We start from the raw sequence: 24,752 nt of genomic DNA, 5'->3' as shown, positions 1-24,752 counted from the left end.
TCTAATTAACTTTACTGATTAATCATTTACAGCAACTGCTACACTTAATATCAACTTTTGTTGACAGATTTTCTTATCTTGGATACCAAAGCCATACCTCTTTCTCAATGGCAGCCTCCATCTCTGGGTAGCCAGCCTTATCGAGGGTGATTCCAGGGAACAAATCATCGATAAGAGACATGAAAAGTGGTTCATCTTCATCCACCAGCTTGGACAAGTTCATGTCCCTCAAAACTCTCATCACGATGGTTGTCTCTGGATCCTCAGGGTTTGCTCTCTTGAAAGCTCCGAGTGTACGCAACACAGACAAAATGTTACGCAGACCAAAATCATAATGGACCTGTAACAAGCATATTTCGGTTTTGTCACAATGCATAATGATGAACATCTAAACATTTTAGTAGTGACCACCAAAAATTAATGTTATTTGAGCTAAGCTAACATAGTTCTCCTTTGTTTAAAGATATTTTAAACTTTTTAGTAACAAATTAAACACAAGCTAAGTTATTGGCTTACCTGTTTCGTGAGCTGTTCCTCACAAAGTTTGTAGAGAGTGAAGAATTTCTTTGAGAGCACAATGTTCTGCATGAAACCACAACTGGCCAACTTGACACGGATAATGATAGCTCTGTCTGGCACCATCATGGCCACGGTACGGAAGTTGATTTTGAGATTCTCTGGCAACTCCTGTCGACCAGCATAACCTGGGTTCTGTAACACAAAAACACACAATGTTAACCTACTTTTAGTGTAACTTCACTTAGCATGACTGCAAAATCCTAGCAGCTTCATGTACTCAATATTATTTGTTCAAATCAATGACAGTTTTTGTAATATTATAGATTTATATTTATATATTATATATTATTCATATTTTGTTTTAATTGTCATAATATATTGTTGGTACACAGTAGACAAAAATGTATCTTACCATGGTCAAAAAGATGCCAAACTCAGTGTCCATGTCTACATTGTCTCCATCAGTGAAAATGAAGTTGGGTTTGCGTTCTTTCTTACACTGTAGTACAATGGCGATCTGCTGGGCGGCCACAGAAAGTACTGGAAGCTCAATACGATTAAACTCGTCAAAGCAGCCCCAGGAGCCTGACTGTGCCAAACCTATAAAGTAATCAAACATATAGTTAGGACAAGTCAAGTCAATCTAAACCAAAGTACACTGTATTAGAAAATCATTCATATATTTCTACAATGATATCACCACATACCTTTGTAGATACGACCAAGACCTCTGTAGTCCATCTGATCGGAGCAGTTAAAGACGACTACATATTTGCCGAGACAACGTCCCATGTCCTTGGTAGTCTCTGTCTTTCCTGTACCCGCAGGGCCAGCCGGGGCCCCACCGAGTGACATACCGAGGGCCTGGGACAAGGTGATGTAACATCTGCAAAATCAAACAGCCGAGTTCAGTACATAATAGAATGTAGTAAAGTATGTTCATTCAGCAATTTTAATTCTTTGCTTTCATAATTGGTTACATTTTTTTCTAAAACATGAGCTTAAATAGCTTATCTTGAAAGTTGTGTTGAGGATATTACAGTTAGATACAGTGATTGAGCTGTGTACCAGATTTCTGTGTTTACCTGTCAGTAAGTGGAGTGATGACGAGACGTTCTGTACAACCCAAGAACTCGTTCTGGTAGATGAAATCAACATCAGTAATGGAGATGATACACTGGTCAGTGTCCTCTTTGAAATAGAACCGAGACTGTTTCAGCCACTCAAAGTCTCCTGGGGAACGAATGTGCATTTTCACCTGGAAAAAATTACAAGAAATTAGGAAACATTTTAAATGTCTCTTCTGTCCGGTAACTTAATTGTTGTTCACTTTTACACATTTTACTTATATATTTTTGAATTTCAAACATTAATAGTTTAATAGCAATCAGAAATAATTGTGGATTGCACACTTTTTCCATTAGGAAACAAAATTTTTTTTAAATCTAAATAATAATCTTCAAGTATTTCTAACCAAGTGAAATCAAATAATACATGTAATTTATACAATATGCATTTAGATCACTATGAAATATATCATTAAAAGCAAACTATATTTTTTCCAAAATGGAAAGAGTTTCTTCAATTTGGTTTGAACATTTAAAATATCAGCAGGAAAATTTATACTGTACTACATCATAGGTGCAAAGTGCCTATACAAATACAATAGTGTATGTGTAGCATTGGTACAAGGATAACGGAAACAATGGAATATGTATTGTCAAAATATTAAAACATTTTTATCTAAAATATTTTCTTTCTGATTACTTCTTGATAAAATTACACCATACACAGTATGCTTATCTAAACAAATATATACCTTGCTAGTTAAAATACCTTTTTGAAAATTTATTAAAATTCTGCCTATACTGTTCAGAGATTATAATTTAATTTTGTTTAAAATATTAATAAAAGTGAAATATGACTGAATGGGCTTGAATGATTAAATTGTTAAACTTTGTAAACGACACCATATATATACAACAGAGCAAGCACAACTTCTGCGAGACACAGCGCGGAGACACAATGCTGGTCTGAAGTAGGCTTGATACCTTCCACACCCATATGCTGTTACATGTACATCCGGCTAGCAACCTGGTACAACATCACTGATAAACGGATAAATTACTGCCGCAGCCATCATTGTCCTGTATACAAAATGCCTTTTGTTTGAAGCTTCAACTCAGAGCATTGAAGGCAAAAATAGGAAAAACCCTTGCTTTTGAACTAAATGCCTGACCATGGTTTTGACCAAAGAAAAAAAAAACAACTCGGGATATGATACCTGAGAAAGGATATCACTTTTACCATTGTTCTAAAACTCTAATCTTGTCTTGGCCTTATGTGCATAATTTTCCAATGCTTGAAAATGGGAGATCACTATCGACCAAATTATCTGACCTTGGCTTAACCTTTGGTAAATGTTCAGTGCCAAAATCAGTCTAACCATTGTACTACACTACATGTTTAACCATGGATTAAACTTCAGATTCTCACAATCTTACAATGTATGACCTTATTTTAATGAAAAATAAAACCCCACATTATCTTTATAAAGCCAGTACTCATCCCCAATTAAACCACAGAGTAAAAAGTAAGGGCGAATAACCAATAATGACAGGGTATACTAAAGGGGAGATAACTATGTATTACAAAGAAAGTCTATAAGGTATAAACCATAAATGAAGCTTAACTAGTAGGCATTTCATATAACAGGTCAATAACTGACAAAACATCTTAAAAAATTGTTACAAACATTTCTTGAAGAGAATTTGATATTTTCTTTTCATGAATACCAGAATAATTCTTTGCTGATGTAAGCATCTACCTGGATTTACAGCAACTTTCTGCCATTTAACAAACACTGATCATCAATCAACCAAAATAATTCTGAGATATTTGTGTGGATATAGTCTATGATTGTCACCGATACCAGAGACACACTTACATTAACATAAAATATCTCTGGTAAAACAGTAACACGCATTTCCATTAAATGGATTCTCTTCACAAATGCAAATGCTAAATGTAACCTTGAAATTCCATTGGACTATATCTTAAACTACCTAACTCATAAGCATTTGATGATGCTGTTTCAGTATTTGATCATTTTACAATCAAATTTAAATCTAAATGTATTAAGCGGCTGAACCCATTTAATTTATCAAAACCTGAATAGGTAAATAATGTTAAATCTGAAAAATAATCCCTATCCTAATGACATTTTATCAACTAGATACACTGAAAATTGGATAAAGTAGCATCTAACACTGATTTGTATCTATTCTTAAGCTAATAAATAATTACTTGGTACTTTAGGTATATTTTTAACAATTAGTTTTAAACTTAAGTTTAGTTTTAAGTTGTAAATCCAATAATATTTTCAGGCCATTTAGCAATATAATTGCCATACAGACAGTGTATGTTTCCCAGGAGTTTCACAAAGTTCTTTAGATGACTTTGCTTTAAATTCATCCTTTGGAACTGTGGAAATTTCTGTGAAACAAATTGCCTGATGGCAAGGCAGTAGAACTATCGTTTTACCAGGTCGTCAAAGATGTCCTTTTGATGCACATGAATAGTAATGAGAGTTTCGTATTTTGTCCTCTCGATCTTTGTCAGATCCTCTGTTGTCATGGCAATGAGCTCGTTAAGAATATCAAGGAACTTCTGGTTGGTGTTGACCATAATTTTCTTGTCTGTACGGGCGTTGTTCAAGGCTTCCTCTGAATCCCTCGTCCAAATCATCTGCAGGCCTAGAAGTCCAACCTATACAAACAGATATGACTGAAGATTTAACCACCATGAATAGGGTAAAAATATCAGTTGGAGAAAGATATGATCATATTATCACTAACTAAAAGGAATTAAAAGACGACAGATATATCTTAATGAAGATATCGCGTAGGAAGAGAATTTATTCAACAAATGTTTTATGTTCTTTTTTTGTTTAATCAAGAATTATAATGCTCTGCTAGAAATATATAGAAAAATGAAGCTTGAACTTAATATAAACATACCTGTGCTGGGAACATATTTTCAAACTCCACCAGTTTGAAGTTGGAATCCCCAATGGATACCGAAGCAGATCGGATAACTGAATGGACAGATCTTCTGGAACACTTTAACAGGTCGCCCAGCCAGATCTCCACATTACCCTATAACAAGATGAGTTTCATCAACAAACAAGTTACACAGTGCCTGTTGTAGTAAATAACCTCCATTTAGACTCAAAATCATCAACATGGTCTTTTCTCTGAAATAATATTTGAATTCAATATTGCTAATATTTGAAATTCTCAATATAGAATACATAGCACCATATGTATCAAAAATTTAAATGTCTTTAATTACATTTGAAAATTACATTTGAAAATTTATATAAATTCACGTACAAACTAACATGACATTGAATCAACCCCTGAAATGAATACTGATAACATGACGTACCTGTGCCATGACTGGTTCCTCTAGTGGCACATTCTCTCCCTCCTGGGAGTTGAGGGAGAGAATCTTATCGTAGACTTTCTCATCAAATGTCACAAGTCTTGTGTTGTCAAACACGGACAATAAGTGGTTCTACAAAGTGAAATAAGTGTATATTGTTAGTTATACATTACCTGACAACTATTACACAACATAAAATCTCAAACAATTTGTTAACAACATTTAATCATCAAGATTCCTTCTGATGTTAAATCTCTCTAAAAGGCAAAAGAATAATCATACAATTCAAACAAATAAAGAGTTTTCTCTAAGAATGATTACCTGGACATCATTACTGTAATTCTTATTATTTTATTTTTAGGGGTTAACACGAAAAGATACTTTTTAACATTGCGCCGTGCGACTTCTAAGGAGCACAGACATTTTTTCCTGTTGATGAGCCACAGCTGATGAAAATGGTTTTAAATGCATCAAAAGTCACATTTTATATGTTGTCACATCTTTTAGGATTATAAATCATAATACACATATTTGCAAAACTTTTCCAACAAATTAGCCAAAGAAGCTGTGATTAATGCATTTCTTAAAACATGCATCATATTTTCACTTGTATATTTTAACAACATTTTTATAGGAATATTGAGGTTTTATGAAAATTAGGAATTATTTAAATATGTACAGAAAACAAGGGAACGAAGTAAGCCTCATTTCCATTACGCGTTTCGCTAAATTTATATTTTGTGTTTTGTATAAACCAAAGCAGCCATGATTAATATATAATCAGCAAGTAAGTCAATCAGTAATTGTTTATATATCTTACCATTTAAATTGTCCGTTATTATTTAAAGCCAGCGACAAATAATGGGTCGCTGACAGCAACATGTCGGACATACTGATCTCGTATGAGGTCGCATATCCAACAATGTAATCAGGGTGGAATGAGACATGTTTAAAAGTAGGAAAGACACCAGAGCAAAACAAACCTGGATTGTGTGTGAGTCGCTGGCCTGCCCAAGAATTTCCAGCAGGGCAGGATCGGAGACGAAGAAGAATCTGGGGAAGATGAGACGTTTCTTCTCCAGGTATCCAGTCAGTGATTTCTGACAGATTTCCAGCTGTTCCAGCAGATGGGGAAGTAACTGCATCAGGGTATCATCTCCGACACAGCATGTCACGACGTTCGGGTTCTCATGTGCACGCTGCATAATCTTCATCCATGACTTGTCAATGTTGCTGAATCGCTTGGCTTCCTAAAATGGGGAAATAAATACAGTTAGAAAGTAGGAACAGTCATTTCTACCGTTAAAATATTGAATCCTTATTAGTTTTAAATAGCATCATTCATAGACAGAACTCCAGTAGCATCAAAAAGTATACATCATTTATTTAATTCAGAGTTTTGATTATGATTCTGCTGATATGATGATATACTCGAATGACTGACTTTCAGTCTGTGAAGATTACCTGTGGCAGCTGTTTGGCGATATCACCGCCCACAAACACAGCCTCTAGGTAAATCCACAAGTTCTGCACCACGAGCCAGTTCTCTATAATTTCTGTTGTCCCTGTCAGTTTCTGCACCCATTCCTGAATCCTTGGTTTGAATGGGGCGTTGTATCTGTTGCTTAGCAACGAGCCAAGTACCATCAAGCTGTCTTCCATCAATGCCACAGTCTCAGACGTTGTGTCACCTGTTGGCATTACAATAGGTGTTTTCTAGTCACATTACAATTGAATGCAGAAAGATGTATTTCTGTATCAATTGAAACACAAAAATAATTTCTAAATTAAATTCATTTACTCACAAGAACAATGCATTGTCTAGAAAGATAACGATTACATTTTTGTACAAAATTCTGCAATCACAAGACCTATAATCATAAACTTCCCCTGACCCTCAACTACCTGTCAGCTTTCTGTCACCTACCTTTGAGGAGAAGTTCTCCTCTATTCTTAAAGCCAGCGAACTGAAAGTTCTGGCCGCTCCAGTCATTGACCACACCCTTCAGCTTGGCTTCAATGTCCTTCTCTTTCACCGCCGAGATACACACATCCTACAATATGGCAGAAGTATTTATTTGCATTTCAAGTAAAGTTTGGTATGTTGTTGTTCTATAAAAAGTAAAATCAGCAACACTTATGTATAGATCACTGGTGAGCCAACTTCTGACTCATTTACCAGTAGAACTGTGACCCAGTCATTGAGGGCCGCGGTGGCCGAGTGGTTAAGATGTCCCGACATATTACCACAAGCCCTCCACATCTGGGATGCGGGTTCGAATCCCATGTGGGGCAGTTGCCAGATACTGACCGCTGTTCGTTGGTTTTTCTCCGGGTACTCCAACTTTCCTCCACCAACAAACCTGGCACGTCCTTACATGACCCTGGCTGTTAATAGGATGTAAAAATAAACAAACCCAGCCATTGAATCATTAACCAATATAACTGTTACTGACAGAGCCACTGACTCACTTACCAGCAGAACTGTGACTGACCCCGCCACCGAGTCACTGACCAGTAGAACTGTGACTGACCCAGCCACCGAGTCACTGGCCAGTAGAACTGTGACTGACCCCGCCACCGAGTCACTGACCAGTAGAACTGTGACTGACCCCGCCACCAAGTCACTGACCAGTAGAACTGTGACTGACCCAGCCACCGAGTCACTGACCAGTAGAACTGTGACTGACCCAGCCACCGAGTCACCAAGTCACTGACGACCAGACTGACCACTGTGACTGACCAGTCACAGCACTGACCAGAGAACTCCACAGAGTCACTGACCAGAAGAACTGTGACTGACCAAGTCACCGAGTCACTGACCAGTAGAACTGTGACTGACCCAGCCACCGAGTCACTGACCAGAAGAACTGTGACTGACCAAGCCACCGAGTCACTGACCAGAAGAACTGTGACTGACCCAGCCACCGAGTCACTGACCAGAAGAACTGTGACTGACCAAGCCACCGAGTCACTGACCAGAAGAACTGTGACTGACCAAGTCAGCGAGTCACTGACCAGTAGAACTGTGACTGACCCAGCCACCGAGTCAATGACCAGAAGAACTGTGACTGACCCAGCCACCGAGTCACTGACCAGAAGAACTGTGACTGACCGAGCCACCGAGTCACTGACCTGTAGAACTGTGACTGACCCAGCCACCGAGTCAATGACCAGAAGAACTGTGACTGACCCAGCCATTGACTCACTGACCAGTAGAACTGTGACTCACCCAGCCACCGAGTCACTGACCAGTAGAACTGTGACTCACCCAGCCACCGAGTCACTTACCAGAAGAACTGTGACTGACCTAGTCACAGAGTCACTGACCAGTAGAGCTGTGATTGACCCAGTCAGCGAGTCACTGACCAGAAGAACTGTGACTGACCAAGTCACAGAGTCACTGACCAGTAGAACTGTGACTGACCCAGCCACAGAGTCACTGACCAGAAGAACTGTGACTGACCAAGTCACAGAGTCACTGACCAGTAGAGCTGTGATTGACCCAGCCACAGAGTCACTGACCAGAAGAACTGTGACTGACCCAGCCATTGACTCACTGACCAGTAGAACTATGACTGACCCAGCCACCGAGTCACTGACCAGTAGAACTGTGACTGACCCAGCCACCGAGTCACAGACCAGAAGAACTCACCTCAATGTCTTCCTTATTCTCCAATAGTGGAGCCTCCATTAAATTTCGGAGTAGGAAGTTATCGGCATCGACGTCGAAAGTGTGTCCCGTGATCTGAGCAAGGCGCTCCCAGTGACGTGGCATCATGGCTTTGTTTGCCATCATCTCAAGGAGAGGACAAGTCTCGTTGAAGTCATCGATTGTCTTCTTCAATTCTTCATAAGCCTGCCATTCCTTCAAGGCCTTGGGCAACTTCCGGCATCTATAGGCAAAAATAAATTCTAATAACCATTCGGTGTCCAATTACTGACTTTCAATGAGGTTAGACTATTACAGGAATGTGCAATGTGTATATAAAAATCAAGGAAATCTTAAGTTCTTCAGTACTTTTTTTTTACAAACTACCCCATATAGATCGTATCTTGTACTTGTTATATGAACATGGCCTCTTTGGGGATATTTGAGAGAGAAAAAATTCAGAACAATGCACCCAACAGACTTGATGTGCTTCAAAATTAAACAAAATGTATAGTTTACTTGTTTTGGAAGTCAAGGAGTTCATTGTTGATTTTCTCAATGTCAATCTCCACCCATGCGATGTCGTTGTAGCCGTTGACATTCTCCAGTACAATGTTGTACAGAGAGTAGAGTTTCTGTAACAGATTCAGCTCCTTTCGTATCCTCTGTAGATCAGGATACTGAGTAACCGGCAGACCAAACAGTTCCTCTCCTCCATTGTAGGTAACATACTTTCTCCATAGTTCATCAAATCTGGCCTGGTAGATATTGAGGCGATCAGAAGCTTCTCTGGGCGCAATACCATCCTCCATAGGACCACTGGACAAGTATTTAATATTCAATTAATATATTAATCACATGGAGGTTAATGCAATAGATGAAACTTGAATTACAAGTATTAACAGCTTTTAATCATATTCAATACTGATAAACATTTGGTTTGGTATAGATTACTGTAACATGGTAACATTATTCACAATATGTGTCGTATATACAATAAGTCTTTGTCATACCATCATTCAACAAACCATGGAAGTACGACTTATATGAAAAAAACTTGTAAAAAGCATGTGATGAATATGGTAGAAGCTGTTGATAAGTAGAATACATACGCTGTATTGTATTCATTGGTGAATTCGTTTGATGACTTGATGAAGGTCTCGACACCTGCCAGGAGGTCCGACTTGAACTTAGGTTGGATCTCTAACAAGTGGTTCTGCACTTGCTGGCTCTGTAGGGGAGAAATCAAAATTTGCATTTGTCATTTTACAACCCCAGAGATTAGTAACTTAACACCCCTGGCCAAATTATTGGTATGCACTGTATAAATACTATATTGGTGTCAGATCCAGAGATGTTTCCATAACAGATGGGAACAATTAATGATGAGACTTCTTATTATCAGAGAAATACAGTACCATACATGAATCTGATAGGTGAGAAATACAGTACCATACATGAATCTGATAGGTGAGAAATACAGTACCATACATGAATCTGATAGGTGAGAAATACAGTACCATACATGAATCTGATTGGTGAGAAATACAGTACCAACATGTCGAAGAATCACATACATGAATCTGATAGGTGAGAAATACAGTACAACCCATACACTGATTGTGAGAATCTGATAGGTAAAATACAGTACCATACATGAATCTGATAGGTGAGAAATACAGTACCATACATGAATCTGATAGGTGAGAAATACAGTACCATACATGAATCTGATAGGTGAGAAATACAGTACCATACATGAATCTGATAGGTGAGAAATACAGTACCATACATGAATCTGATAGGTACATTTTGGGAGTCTACAGTCATAGTGATAGTGGAAAACTGAATACTGCTGAAGATGTAGAGCAGGCCATTAATGTAGTTTGTGCACTTAAGATATACCTGAGCTATCAACTTCTTCCACCCATAGGACAAGGAATCTACACGCTCGGCATTGCCATCATTGAAGAAGATGTTGTATCTATTCAGCATGGCATACGACTCCTCTACTGGCGTAATGGTCATGTCAATTCGAATCTCTGCCTCACGGATTTCGGCCAGAGCAGCCATTTCTGCACGTACATCGTCCAAATCTTTGACTGGACGTGAAAGTCTCTTGGTAAGCGAGTCAATAAAGTCAAGAATTTCGTCCATTTCTCCAGCACATTTTTCATTTAGTGCTTTGGCATATGCCATTTTCCAGTTCTTAGCCTCAGTGATGAGGGCCAGTTTGAGAGGGTCAGTTACGAACATGACAGAACCCACACGGTAACTATACTGCATCTCTTCAATGTCTGTTTCCAGTCTCTGTAACACAAAGTACACAAAATAATTAAATACATTGTAGAGGATTTTTCTGGCAAATTTCAAATACAAACCGGCCATTCCTACAAACATAATGGTTCAATGTTAACCTGTAACATTTTGTCCTCTCAGAATCTAAGAATTCAAATGTCCGATTAATACCAATGATAAACTTGGGTTGAAGTTCTCTTCATTTAAAGAACAAAAAGGTGTATATGACTGTGTATGTAATATTTGCTGGATTTTTTATGTGACTTACCTGGTAGAATTTGATCTGTGCTTCAATCTCAGTCAGTATTGGGTTAGCCTCCATGAACTCCTTTACTGAAGCGACAGGTTCCTGTAACACACATTGTTATACAACCTTAATATTCCACTAATGTATTGATTGTTATATTTTTACATTTTAGTATGATCAATTGATTCCTGAAAAGTTGGAAATGTGATAAAATTTACCAGCTAATCCAATTAGCATCATACATGAGACCAAATTCTTAATAAATTGAGGTATCTGATCTTAACTCTCAAATAAACATGTTGTCAATCTTCACTGTGTCCTATCAGTAGGATGTTTGCTCCCTACCTTGTCCCATAAGTGGGCATATTTGGTGAAGTTTTCTAGCACTTCCTGGACCTCAACCTTGAAAGTCGAGATGATGGAGTTGAGCTGGATAACAATTTTCTGTACATCCTTGTGCTCACTGATGATTTTATGCAGTGGCTTTATAAGGGAGGTGGTCATGATCTTGGCTCCCTCCTCAGCCTCTGCAGCCGCAGCCTGATCCATCTCCTGTTTGATTGGATAAAAGTTATATTCTTTTATCTGATTGGATAAATTATAGCTTTAGATATGAATGAAAAATTAATAAATTCTGAATGGTTAAAATGTCAGAAATGCTGATTGATGAAATTAATGTTTTGAGAGGAATTAAATGACGTACCAAAGTTGTAAAAGTTACAACATTATCAAAGAAATTAATGATGATTTTGTTCATATCTGCATTTGCTACTTAAGCAGCACTTCATAAGCATCTTTGTGGAAATAATGCATTAAATTTTAAAGATATTTTTCACTTCAAATCAAACATTAACATTATAAAGCTAACACAATTCAAACCTTCCATACATTAGCTACAGTACATTGAAGAAATAGCTATAACTAGTTTATCTGTAAAAGATAAATAGAAAGTATTCTTTCTCAGAATAATGTCTGACTAGATACAGCTTACACCAGACTGAGGAGAAGCTATTTATACCCAAGATACAAGAGATGTGCTACAGAGTAGAAACATTAGAGATTTTTGACATAAAGACTGGGTAATAGTGCAAAATGGGGATAGAAAGGGCACTATTTACATTACATAAAGTAGGCTGATCTTTCTAAATTATATTTGATCAACTAAATTGTAAAACAAATGAGTGAAAATGAATGAATATTTGAAGTTCTGTTATATATTTGAAATTTTGAAATATATATATGAACAAATAGTAAGATGAAATTAAAAATTTTGTAACAAAAGGATACAGTAAGATAGCATTCTGTTCACAATCTACCATAAACATTGATGAAATCTTTTAGCTAGCAGTACCTAGACTACAGAACTGGTTTGACAGATAGACTATGTCCTAGTCAACCCAGTGTTTCACCAGCATAGATCTTTATGTTACTATGTATCTCTAATCAAACATTTACTAGCCACTCCAGAACCATAACATAGACTTTTATCTGACTACTGAAATTGTATGGTTATCTCCCTTTAATCATTTATAAACAAGTCCTTCAAACTCTGTCAGGTAATTTATCTCAATTGTTTTGTTGTTATTGTCAGAAATCATATTTTAATAGTATTAATATTTTCTGATATATTTGAACAAACCAAAACATGTGCATAAATGTGATTGAGCATCCATACAAAAGGGAGACAACTGAAAAAGTGTGTCTAGTTGGCTATTATTATGATATCATTTCCATGGCAAAGCAAACCAAGGAGTATGGACAGTGCAGAAAAATTGCCTATTACACACGTTCAAGGTCACCAGTTAAATAAATGTGACAAAGGTACCTGGTGCCGCTGTATCCCGCAACATGTTCAGGAAAAGATCAAGGGAAAATTACATTAAAACTATATTAGTATTTACCCAAATACTTTTATGCAAATAAATCATCACATGTTAACTATCTAGTAATATTATTATCTAATTTTATTGAACTTTTGATGTCAATTGATAATTCAAATTTAGTATCTTAACATCAGAAATATGTCTAACCTTCATCGAGTAAACATGTCTTGAAATAACATAAATTAAAACCCTGATGTATTTCATTGAGAATTGGACTCCATTAACCTATGAATCAACCTTTAAATGAAGTCAATATTTTTCATTATTAAAACTACTTTTGAAAGTCCTATCTCAAATAATCTTGATGCCAGAAAATATTATTGCAACTCAAAAATGTGATACAAACTGTATTTTCTGAAAAAAAATATCCCAGTTGATATAACTAATCTAATACATGCTACATGTACTTCAAAGTCTTTTCTAGCATAGATATTGGTATGTTAATTTTATATCTTCGTATGAATTTTTGAACATCTACATACTATCAATTACCAACTAACGAAACCTATACGAAATTGACATTTCATGGTGCTTCTACCATCAAAGAGAAAAATCTTATTCAATTGGTTTTGTTATTAGCACATCAAATATTAATCTGAATTTGAAATAATATTGTTATAATTTCATAGTAAAAACTCATTAGTAGAGATGGTTACACCAGCTGTGAGTATAAATGATACAGAATAATATTCAAATTTCAAGAAATAATATATTATGGATGCATATATTGCATATAGAAATAGTGTTAATTGAATACATATGTATTACCAAGTTACCCTAAATTTTCTACAAGTAAAAACTATAAACTAATAAAAAAGTATGTAAAAGTTGTAATTGATATATCAATTACAATTTTGATATATCAATTACAATTTGAACAGATTAACCCTGAAGTTTTTAACTGATACTATTAAATCTATCAATTCTACATGCAGTTATTATTTGAGCAATAACCTAAGAACTATATTTCCATTATCACCTGCTAGTACTAAAATTATACCTTTAAAATGAGTCATGTGACCTTGCATTGTCCATTAACGAGACTGTCTTCTAAGGTGGAAAGGGTCAAAAATTTCAAAATACATGGTTTTCCTTAAAAGTGTTGCTTAGAGCAATAGGCCAACATTAAGAAATATGTATAACATTTCAAAGAAAAATTATCATAGGAAGAACAAATTTGATATCAAAAAGGAATTAAGAAATAAATAAATTATGATATAAAGAATTATATAACACAAAGTTAACGAGAAAGGTTAGCAGGATACACACAATTTAAGTGAAATATTCATCTAATATGATTATTATTTTTGTTATCTTTCTTTTCAATTAGCACACAGTCACACACCCAACACTCAAAGAGCCACACCCCTCTACTCCCTCCCCATGACAACTCCACATATTTAGACTCTCTAAATAAACAGCCCATAAAGAAATCACTTGTTTATTTGGTCACTGAGAAATATACAGGTATTGGCCAAACAATAATGTAGCCAAGTTAACCAATAAAATGTTATTACTTATCTGATCTTTAAAATGTCTTTGTATTAGCCAATGAACAGGAATCAGCCAATAAGAATACGGAACAGTTGACCAATGAAACGAACCTTCTGCTGTTGTCGCTGGTGTAGAACAAGATGCTCCCACTGTGGGATGTCCATCGACGTCTTGAGGATGATCTGGACAGCCTTGTTTAGAGAAGACTGAATGTCATCTAAGCTAGGCTTCATCACCACATTGGGGATCGCCAGCACAATGTCAGCGCGGAACAGGGGCGGCTTAGTATCATCACGGTTGGCATCGGTCGTGTACTTATTGGAAGTCTGAAGACGACGCTTGATGGCGTCTAACGACAGACGGGTACCTAGAAAACAAAGGGTGGACTTCATATCATTGAAAGTGGTATGAAAATTCAACAAGTTAAGAAGGTGTTTGGTAGGTATCTGCTAAGCCTAGAGCAATTTTAAAATTCAACACCATTACTTTATAAGGAAGAAAGCTCGTTGACAATAGATTGCACTCCTTCCTATTTATTCTAACCTGGTATCGTTACAATACCATACAGACTTGTGGTTATTTACTGCCCCAGATAACTAATGATGTATAAATGATTGATGTTCTTTTACCATGATCAAAGATCAAATTATAGCCATGAAACCTGGTGAGTGACCTACATTTGACCAGTGCCTCTGTGTTTCTCTGTGTGAAGTGGTTAAGGAGAGCGTAGTAAGAGCATGGCTGACACTCCTGGCAGCGTTGTTTCTTGTTTTTTGGGTCAGGTTGTGCGCAGCTGTAGCCTTCCTCGGGGTGTAGGCTATCTCTAACGGAATCTGGTAATGTCATACGCAGGGTATCGGTCAACTCATACACCGCCTTTTCAACCAGTTGGCTCTGACTGCAAAAACACGGCAGCGATAATTGGAGAAAAATATATAAATTATAATTCTTTATTTGAATATCTGATAATCTGGCTTAATTCTAACATCAAAGTTTCCTATAATATATTTATTAACCTTGATTATTCAACTATAACACTGACACGTCAGAAAGGGCCCCGCTATGTGTCTGACGTGCTTAAGTGGAAAAGTAGTATTTTGACAACGAATTCTTCCGTGTTAGCTATATGTTGCTAATAAATAATTAATGTCAACATTAATTGGGAAACCGATGATGGTACATTATTATAATTCTTTGGAAAAAGTCTTCCAAGTATTTAACTTGAATCCTGATTCCAAGCTAACATTACATTAAGAGCATACAATTAACTCAAATAAATTTGACCTTGACCTTTGACTTAGTAACCTTGGCCCATGACCTTACCTTTGGACAGCCAACTCCTTGTTTAATTCTGAACAACTTTGCATCATAATGTTATAACAAAATGTTTATCAGTTAAGAGCAACAACATTGTGATTTTTTTAAATGTTAAAATCCAAGATGGCCGATTTTTTAATTTAATTTCAGCCTGAAAAATTACCAAGCAGATCTAGGATGGATGGGGAATCATCATGTAAAATATGGGGAAAATACTCCACTCCCTTCCATCATTAATGTGCAAAAGAAAAAAAACGGACAGACGGACGGACGGACAGACAGACGGACAACCTGATTACTATAGGGCACCCGCATCTCGATGCGGGGCCTTAATTATTCAGGATATCACTGGTTTCTTAAATTCACATTGATGTCAAGCTAAAATATTTAAAATGTCTTTTTTCCCCTTCTAAAATATGTAATAAGTCAGTAGAGAACTGTTTGGCTGATCAGGCAATACAACAATACTTACACAGCCAGTTGCTTTGAAGCTGTTTCCACAACATCAGAAGTTATCTCCAGGAACTTTTCCATGGTGATAGCTTCATCTTCGGGAAGATCACAGAGTGCAGACACAGACATGTCCTGAAGGACGGCTTCTATCCTGCATTCCAGGATGTCACGTACGACCTTGGACAGTTTCTCTAGCTCTGTCATCATCTTGTAGTTCTCTGTGATGTCTGTCAGATTAAAACAGTCAAGACTTACTTTTTTTCAACATTCAATAGTCCCAATGTTTAAATGGACACAACACTTCTGCTGCTTCTTAGATACTACTTGTAAAAACAGTCCACTCCAGAGAAAGACAAATGCTTAATCGGCTGAGCAATGACTTTTCATTTTTATGATAGCTAAAGATGAATATATACATGAAATATTTTTGCAATGGAATAAATATACTGGACATTCTTCAGGATTAAAATGACAACACTTACAGTCTTCTACGTTGAGGGAAGCCCAGGTTAGGGCAATAACACCGGGCAACAGAGACTCTTCTACCCTGTCTCTGATTGGCTGCATGAGTGGTAGAAGCACCTGGGGAATCTCCGCGACGATACGGTTGTACTCGTTCAACATCTCACGGAGACTGAATAACACAACAAGGTAGAACATCAATTTTGTAACATAGTGAAAATTGCAACAATTTCTCGGGCTATTTCTCCAAGTGTCACAAGAGATACCAATGAAACCTTTTTAGAACCATATATAAAGAATGTATGACTTACGACACAGCATTGGCTTTGATTTGTTCCTCGGTGACAATCATTGCCTTAGCAGTCTCTGGGACTTCCAGGTTCAGGGCCTGTAAACACTTGGATTCCTGGATTAACTCCAGGACCTGGGGGTCAAAGTTCACATGCAGATCATTGGTATCAGGGTGGCGAATCAGGAGGGAGGCATTCAGGCCTCCCTTGGCTGCCTCAACGGCCCTCATCCATCCTCGATGGTACAGCATCTAAGATACAAAGGCATAAAGGGTGAAATACTGAGTTTGTAAATCTCATTAGCAGGGATACATTTCACACTGACAGCATTAAATAAAAAAGACTAGACAATTACTTCAGAACCTTTGAGGATCGATATCAATCATATTATCTTGAAGATAAAGGCCTGACTATTACCTCATACTCAAGGAGCACACCAGCCATTTTGTTGTAATTTCTGACAATTTTCTTTGCCTCTGGATGCTGAAATAGAAACAAATTCCATTAAGGTCAGGCAACATGTTATTATTATAAGTGTATTCCATTATTTTGTTGAGGAAGAGTAAATAAGAATTTCAACCTTTGTTCCTGTTTTTAAACTGGATTACACATTTTTCTATATCAAAGACAATCCTTCTCCTGGAAGAGTTTCATGTATAATTTGTATAAATATGTAATTTACTTTATTATGAATGTCTACAGAATTTTCTGAATATCGATGTACAACCAAAACTTCTTCCTCTAAGTCAGATAGAAGTCTTCAGTACCTTGAGGATTTCTGGCTTTGTCTTAAAGACTTTCATTGGGTGTTCAATCTTCCTGTAGAGCTGTCTTGCCCAGGCGATTCGGCCTGCGACTGGGGGAAGGTTTCTGGGGATGAGCGGTTCGGCCTTGTACTTCTGGTAAAGCTTACGGATGGCTTCCAAATCTTTCCCATAGTTCATAAGTACCTTCATATACTTCTCATTCATGTTGAGCTGTGCACCGCCGATGTTCTCAAATTTGAACAGCAGCTCGACAGCCTTCTCAGTCTGAAGGAAATACATGTAACATGATTATCATGAATGTACCATAATACTTTAACTATCAATACATTACAGAGAAGATAAAGTAAATAAACATTTTTTATAATTCATCTCTTAAAATTACTGTGACAGGCTGCATATAAGACATATCACTCATAAAAGAAAACAAAGAGGCGGTTAATATATATATTTTTTAAGAAGTTTGCTGCATATTTTTTTAATGTTTTATTTTCACATGCAACTGCTTGTAATAAAAGGCTAATTTAAAATCGCAACTCTTTTCTCTTCTTTTTTTACAATTACCGACAAATACATAACATTGACGACCAATTACACACAAATGGACTCAGACACATACAAATATCGTAACAGTGAAACTACACAGTGATCACAGAATTTTAACAGTACTAGTGTATACATTAAAACTATCAACAACCACATATACCTTGCCAAGTAAATTGATCTTTCAAACAAAAAGAAACATCACAATGAAGGACATGTTGAGAAATAGTAGTAAGACTAATTTTCATTTCAATAAAATTTATGTCATCTTAATTTTTGGTAGCGGGTGTAACTTTATATTTTTTGGCTACCTTTTTTTCAAATGTTCAAAAACATCAGATACTAGAATATTTAAAGTACATTTTGTCTCCAAATGACTATAATAGAGACTTAATTTTGTCTCCAAATGACTATAATAGAGACTTAATTTTGTCTCCAAATGACTATAATAGAGACTTAATTTTGTCTCCAAATGACTATAATAGAGACTTAATTTTGTCTCCAAATGACTATAATAGAGACTTAATTTTGTCTCCAAATGACTATAATAGAGACTTAATTTTGTCTCCAAATGACTATAATAGAGACTTAATTTTGTCTCCAAATGACTATAATAGAGACTTAATTTTGTCTCCAAAATGACTATAATAGAGACTTAATTTTGTCTCCAAATGACTATAATAGAGACTTAATTTTGTCTCCAAATATATATAGATGACTATAATAGAGACTAATTGTCTCCAAATGACTAATAGAGACTTAATTTGTCCCAAAATGACTATAATAGAGACTTAATTTTGTCTCCAATGACTATATAGAGACTTAATTTTGTCTCCATAATGTCTATATAAGACTTAATTTTGTCTCCAAATGACTATAATAGAGACTTAATTTTGTCTCCAAATGACTATAATAGAGACTTAATTTTGTCTCCAAATGACTATAATAGAGACTTAATTTTGTCTCCAAATGACTATAATAGAGACTTAATTTTGTCTCCAAATGACTATAATAACTTATTTGTCTCCAATGACTATAATTTAATGTCTCCAAATGACTATAATAGAGACTTAATTTTGTCTCCAAATGACTATAATAGAGACTTAATTTTGTCTCCAAATGACTATAATAGACTAATTTGTCTCAATAGAGACTTAATTTGTCTCCAAATGACTATAATAGAGACTTAATTTTTCTCCAAATGACTATAATAGAGACTTAATTTTGTCTCCAAATGACTATAATAGAGACTTAATTTTGTCTCCAAATGACTATAATAGAGACTTAATTTTGTCTCCAAATGACTATAATAGAGACTTAATTTTGTCTCCAAATGACTATAATAAAGACTTAATTTTGTCTCCAAATGACTATAATAGAGATTTAATTTTGTCTCCAAATGACTATAATAGAGACTACACTTTCATATTTTTGGTGTATGGTTCTGTGAAGACAAAGCTACATACAGTATTTACAACATGGATTGATACAATAAGAACAAACACGAGACACAACAGCCTGCCTAGCATGCAGGACCTACATATTCTTGGTCAGACTTCTAAAACAAAACAAAAAAACAAAAACATGACTATCCTAACAAGTACTGACCTATAATTTCTATCACTATGGAATACAGTCAATAAAACAAACAATAACATGTATGGCGACACATTTACTGCAGAAGGAACAAATTTAACATGAGGTGGTGCTGGGTTTGTATCATTTAAAAAGTTAACTACACATATACTAGGGACATATTTACTGAAAATGTCATGTATTAAATACTCTTTATGGCTCCAAGTACCATAACAAAATACTGAAATAGCTTCAGACCTGCTCATATTCCAGTAAACCATTGTATACTCATATTGAAAGTCTATTCCTATTGACATTGTAATTTGTATGAACCCCATCAGAACACTGACGAGTGATGACCCATTCATATCTGATGTACAAAAACTGTTGTATTCCCAAATCAAAAAGTTTGTATTCCCATATTAAATTTTGTATTCCCACATTAAAAAGTTTATATTCCCACATTAAAAAGTTTGTATTCCCACATTAAAGTTTGTATTCCCACATTAAAGTTTATATTCCCACATTAAAAAGTTTGTATTCCCACATTAAAAAGTTTGTATTCCCACATTAAAGTTTGTATTCCCACATTAAAAAGTTTGTATTCCCACATTAAAAAGTTTGTATTCCCACATTAAAAAGTTTGTATTCCCACATTAAAAAGTTTGTTTTCCCACATTAAAAGGTTTGTATTCCCACATTAAAGTTTGTATTCCCACATTAAAGTTTGTTCCACATTAAAAGGTTTGTATTCCCACATTAAAGTTTGTATTCCCACATTAAAGTTTGTATTCCCACCCACATTGAAAAGTTTGTATTCCCACATGAAAAAGTTTGTATTCCCACATTAAAGTTGGTATTCCCACATTAAAAAGTTTGTATTCCCACATTAAAGTTTGTATTCCCACATTAAAAAGTTTGTATTCCCACATGAAAAAGTTTGTATTCCCACATTAAAAAGTTTGTATTCCCACATTAAAAAGTTTGTATTCCCACATTAAAGTTTGTATTCCCACATTAAAAAGTTTGTATTCCCACATTAAAAAGTTTGTATTCCCACATTAAAAAGTTTGTTTTCCCACATTAAAAAGTTTGTATTCCCACATTAAAGTTTGTACTCCCTCATTAAAAAGTTTGTAGCTCTATTAATATTTGGAAACATACCGTGAGAGACCTGGAGAACCATGTGTCCATAAAATTCTGCATCATCAATCGCAACCCCTCAATCTGGTTACGGAACTCAGTGTAGTCCATATCAAACTGAAATGGCATCAAGCAACTATGTCAAACAAACTGATTCATTCATTTCTTCAGGCACAAAAATTGACAAACATAAAAAGAAAAACCGGGACTTTTAAGATAAGTTCTTCAAAGGTCAATTAAAATCAATTTAAAAACATGTGCTTTTATTAATTTATCATAAAAGAACAATTCAGGTATGACAAGTCAATGATTTTGTACAGTAATCAATAAAATGTCCCAAGCTTATAATAAATTCCTTGCTTACCTCCCCCTTTCTGTGATCAAGCACATCATAATTCTTCTTCCTTGTTTGATCGACAATTGTCTTGTACTTGATCGCAATATTTTCAATTCCTTCAATTTTGACGTCGTTAAGTCCAGAGAACATCTCCATAGTGTTCACCATGTCAGCTATTCTCTCTAAACGACGGCAAAATGTGTCGAATTTCCCGAAAATGTAGTTCTCACTGAAAAATGGCAAATTCATCATATGTTATTTCTTCATTGAATTAAAATATTTAGCCCCCCAAAACAATTGCAAAAAGAAGAAAACAATAAAAGTTTTTATAAAAATTTACCTGAACTCAAACTTGCGCTCATTTGGGTTATCACGGAGCTTCTGTTTGGTCTTCTGAAATTGTTTCTGATACTCATCATTAAGCTGAGTACACTCGTTCAGCCTCTGCAGCAGAACGGGCCTGAAACATCAAATACATTGAAAATATATATATAATGTCACCTATAAACTCTTTTCTTTTCATTTTCATTTAAATTCCATTTTTTTCTTTTTACTTTTCTATGCACTATATATGGACACAAACAACTCTTTTCAAAATCATGTCATCAGAATATTGATTTCATACCATTACCATCTTTCATATTCTCAGAATAGAATAACAAAAGTTTTTCTCATCATACCAGTCCTTCATATCTGAAATATTAAATAGGGATTTCCACTCTTTTTTGGTACTTTTGACCGTTAGGAGAGTATAATTTTACACTGACCTAGGAATATCCCATATCCTGGACACGTCATGCATTATGTAGGCTTTACAAGTTGTGATCATTTGGTTTGTGACCTTGACAAAGAGAGAGGTCATACGCTCCGAGGTGTTGTAGTACTGAGAAATGCTGTAGATCATACGAATGGCATTCATCAGGCTTGGGATATGCTCCACCATGGTGGCCTGTCAAAACAAAATTAACATCTAGTATACAACCTAGTAAGAGCCAAAGAGTCAAACACATGTTGGGAAATATTACAGGTTAACAAAGGGAATCTAAATTGGTGCTGACTAGATTAGAGGTCAAATAATTACTTACCGGTGTACATTTGACCAGGGGGCCAAAGAACTTGTCCAGTGTGTAGAGGTACTTGACATTGTCCTTAGCTTCATTAGCAGCATCAGTGATGCGACAGTCCTAAAAGGATAAAACATACAGGGATTATTATAATGCTAGGAGATAAAACATACAGGGATTATTATAATGCTAAGAGATAAAACATACAGGGATTATTATAACGCTAGGAGATAAAACATACAGGGATTATTATAATGCTAGGAGATAAAACATACAGGGATTATTATAATGCTAAGAGATAAAACATACAGGGATTATTATAATGCTAGGAGATAAAACATACAGGGATTATTATAATGCTAAGAGATAAAACATACAGGGATTATTATAATGCTAGGAGATAAAACATACAGGGATTATCATAATGCTAGGAGATAAAACATACAGGGATTATTATAATGCTAGAGATAAAACATACAGGGATTATTATAATGCTAGGAGATAAAACATACAGGGATTATTATAATCTAGGAGAAAAAACATACAGGGATTATTATAATGCTAGAGATAAAACATACAGGGGTTATTATAATGCTAGGAGATAAAACATACAGGGATTATTATAATGCTAGGAGATAAAACATACAGGGATTATTATAATGCTAGAGATAAAACATACAGGGATTATTATAATGCTAGAGATAAAACATACAGGGATTATTATAATGCTAGGAGATAAAACATACAGGGATTATTATAATGCTAGAGATAAAACATACAGGGATTATTATAATGCTAAGAGATAAAACATACAGGGATTATTATAATGCTAGAGATAAAACATACAGGGATTATTATAATGCTAGGAGATAAAACATACAGGGATTATTATAATGCTAGGATAAAACATACAGGGATTATTATAATGCTAGGAGATAAACATACAGGATATATAATGCTAGGATAAAACATACAGGTTATTATAATGCTAGGAGATAAAACATACAGGGTTATTATAATGCTAGAGATAAAAACATACAGGGATTATTATAATGCTAGGAGATAAAACATACAGGGGTTATTATAATGCTAGGAGATAAAACATACAGGGATTATTATAATGCTAGGAGATAAAACATACAGGGATTATTATAATGCTAGGAGATAAAACATACAGGGTTATTATAATGCTAGGAGATAAAACATACAGGGATTATTATAATGCTAGGAGATAAAACATACAGGGATTATTATAATGCTAGGAGATAAAACATACAGGGATTATTATAATGCTAGGAGATAAAACATACAGGGATTATTATAATGCTAGGAGATAAAACATACAGGGATTATTATAATGCTAGGAGATAAAACATACAGGGATTATTATAATGCTAGGAGATAAAACATACAGGGATTATTATAATGCTAGGAGATAAAACATACAGGGATTATTATAATGCTAGGAGATAAAACATACAGGGGATTATTATAATGCTAGGATAAATAGTTATTATAATCTAGAGATAAAACATACAGGGATTATTATAATGCTAGGAGATAAAACATACAGGGATTATTATAATGCTAGGAGATAAAACATACAGGGATTATTATAATGCTAGAGATAAAACATACAGGGATTATTATAATGCTAGAGATAAAACATACAGGGATTATTATAATGCTAGGAGATAAAACATACAGGGATTATTATAATGCTAGGAGATAAAACATACAGGGATTATTATAATGCTAGGAGATAAAACATACAGGGATTATTATAATGCTAAGAGATAAAACATACAGGGATTATTATAATGCTAAGAGATAAAACATACAGGGATTATTATAATACTAAGAGATAAAACATACAGGGATTATTATAATGCTAGGAGATAAAACATACAGGGATTATTATAATGCTAGGAGATAAAACATACAGGGATTATTATAATGCTAGGAGATAAAACATACAGGGATTATTATAATGCTAAGAGATAAAACATACAGGGATTATTATAATGCTAGGAGATAAAACATACAGGGATTATTATAATGCTAGGAGATAAAACATACAGGGATTATTATAATGCTAGGAGATAAAACATACAGGGGTTATTATAATGCTAGGAGATAAAACATACAGGGATTATTATAATGCTAGGAGATAAAACATACAGGGATTATTATAATGCTAAGAGATAAAACATACAGGGATTATTATAATGCTAAGAGATAAAACATACAGGGATTATTATAATG

General features: G+C 35.1%; 1 protein-coding gene across 1 annotated transcript in view; it reads right to left on the bottom strand.

Annotated features, from left to right (window-relative positions):
- The window catches only part of LOC138305406 (dynein axonemal heavy chain 5-like), a 76,194-nt gene that overhangs the window by 32,357 nt on the left and 19,085 nt on the right, over positions 1 to 24,752 (bottom strand). The window contains exons 12-40 of the mRNA XM_069245649.1: positions 22,509 to 22,607; positions 22,191 to 22,372; positions 21,764 to 21,883; positions 21,451 to 21,652; positions 21,108 to 21,203; positions 17,829 to 18,092; positions 17,479 to 17,544; positions 17,083 to 17,312; positions 16,792 to 16,943; positions 16,329 to 16,536; positions 15,217 to 15,437; positions 14,650 to 14,906; positions 11,508 to 11,714; positions 11,184 to 11,264; positions 10,523 to 10,927; positions 9,730 to 9,848; positions 9,137 to 9,436; positions 8,621 to 8,861; positions 6,893 to 7,019; positions 6,430 to 6,656; positions 5,949 to 6,215; positions 4,969 to 5,097; positions 4,539 to 4,676; positions 4,063 to 4,287; positions 1,605 to 1,777; positions 1,227 to 1,405; positions 932 to 1,119; positions 517 to 711; positions 98 to 340 (exon numbers count right to left, since the gene is read on the bottom strand). Of these exons, the coding sequence (XP_069101750.1) occupies positions 98 to 340; positions 517 to 711; positions 932 to 1,119; positions 1,227 to 1,405; positions 1,605 to 1,777; positions 4,063 to 4,287; positions 4,539 to 4,676; positions 4,969 to 5,097; positions 5,949 to 6,215; positions 6,430 to 6,656; positions 6,893 to 7,019; positions 8,621 to 8,861; positions 9,137 to 9,436; positions 9,730 to 9,848; positions 10,523 to 10,927; positions 11,184 to 11,264; positions 11,508 to 11,714; positions 14,650 to 14,906; positions 15,217 to 15,437; positions 16,329 to 16,536; positions 16,792 to 16,943; positions 17,083 to 17,312; positions 17,479 to 17,544; positions 17,829 to 18,092; positions 21,108 to 21,203; positions 21,451 to 21,652; positions 21,764 to 21,883; positions 22,191 to 22,372; positions 22,509 to 22,607 (5,541 nt within the window). The remainder of the gene's footprint in view (positions 1 to 97; positions 341 to 516; positions 712 to 931; positions 1,120 to 1,226; positions 1,406 to 1,604; positions 1,778 to 4,062; positions 4,288 to 4,538; positions 4,677 to 4,968; positions 5,098 to 5,948; positions 6,216 to 6,429; positions 6,657 to 6,892; positions 7,020 to 8,620; positions 8,862 to 9,136; positions 9,437 to 9,729; positions 9,849 to 10,522; positions 10,928 to 11,183; positions 11,265 to 11,507; positions 11,715 to 14,649; positions 14,907 to 15,216; positions 15,438 to 16,328; positions 16,537 to 16,791; positions 16,944 to 17,082; positions 17,313 to 17,478; positions 17,545 to 17,828; positions 18,093 to 21,107; positions 21,204 to 21,450; positions 21,653 to 21,763; positions 21,884 to 22,190; positions 22,373 to 22,508; positions 22,608 to 24,752) is intronic.

This window comes from Argopecten irradians, chromosome 1 (genome assembly GCF_041381155.1).
Source record: "Argopecten irradians isolate NY chromosome 1, Ai_NY, whole genome shotgun sequence".
Lineage (NCBI taxonomy): Eukaryota > Metazoa > Mollusca > Bivalvia > Pectinida > Pectinidae > Argopecten > Argopecten irradians.
This window is presented reverse-complemented; position numbering and strand designations above follow the sequence as displayed.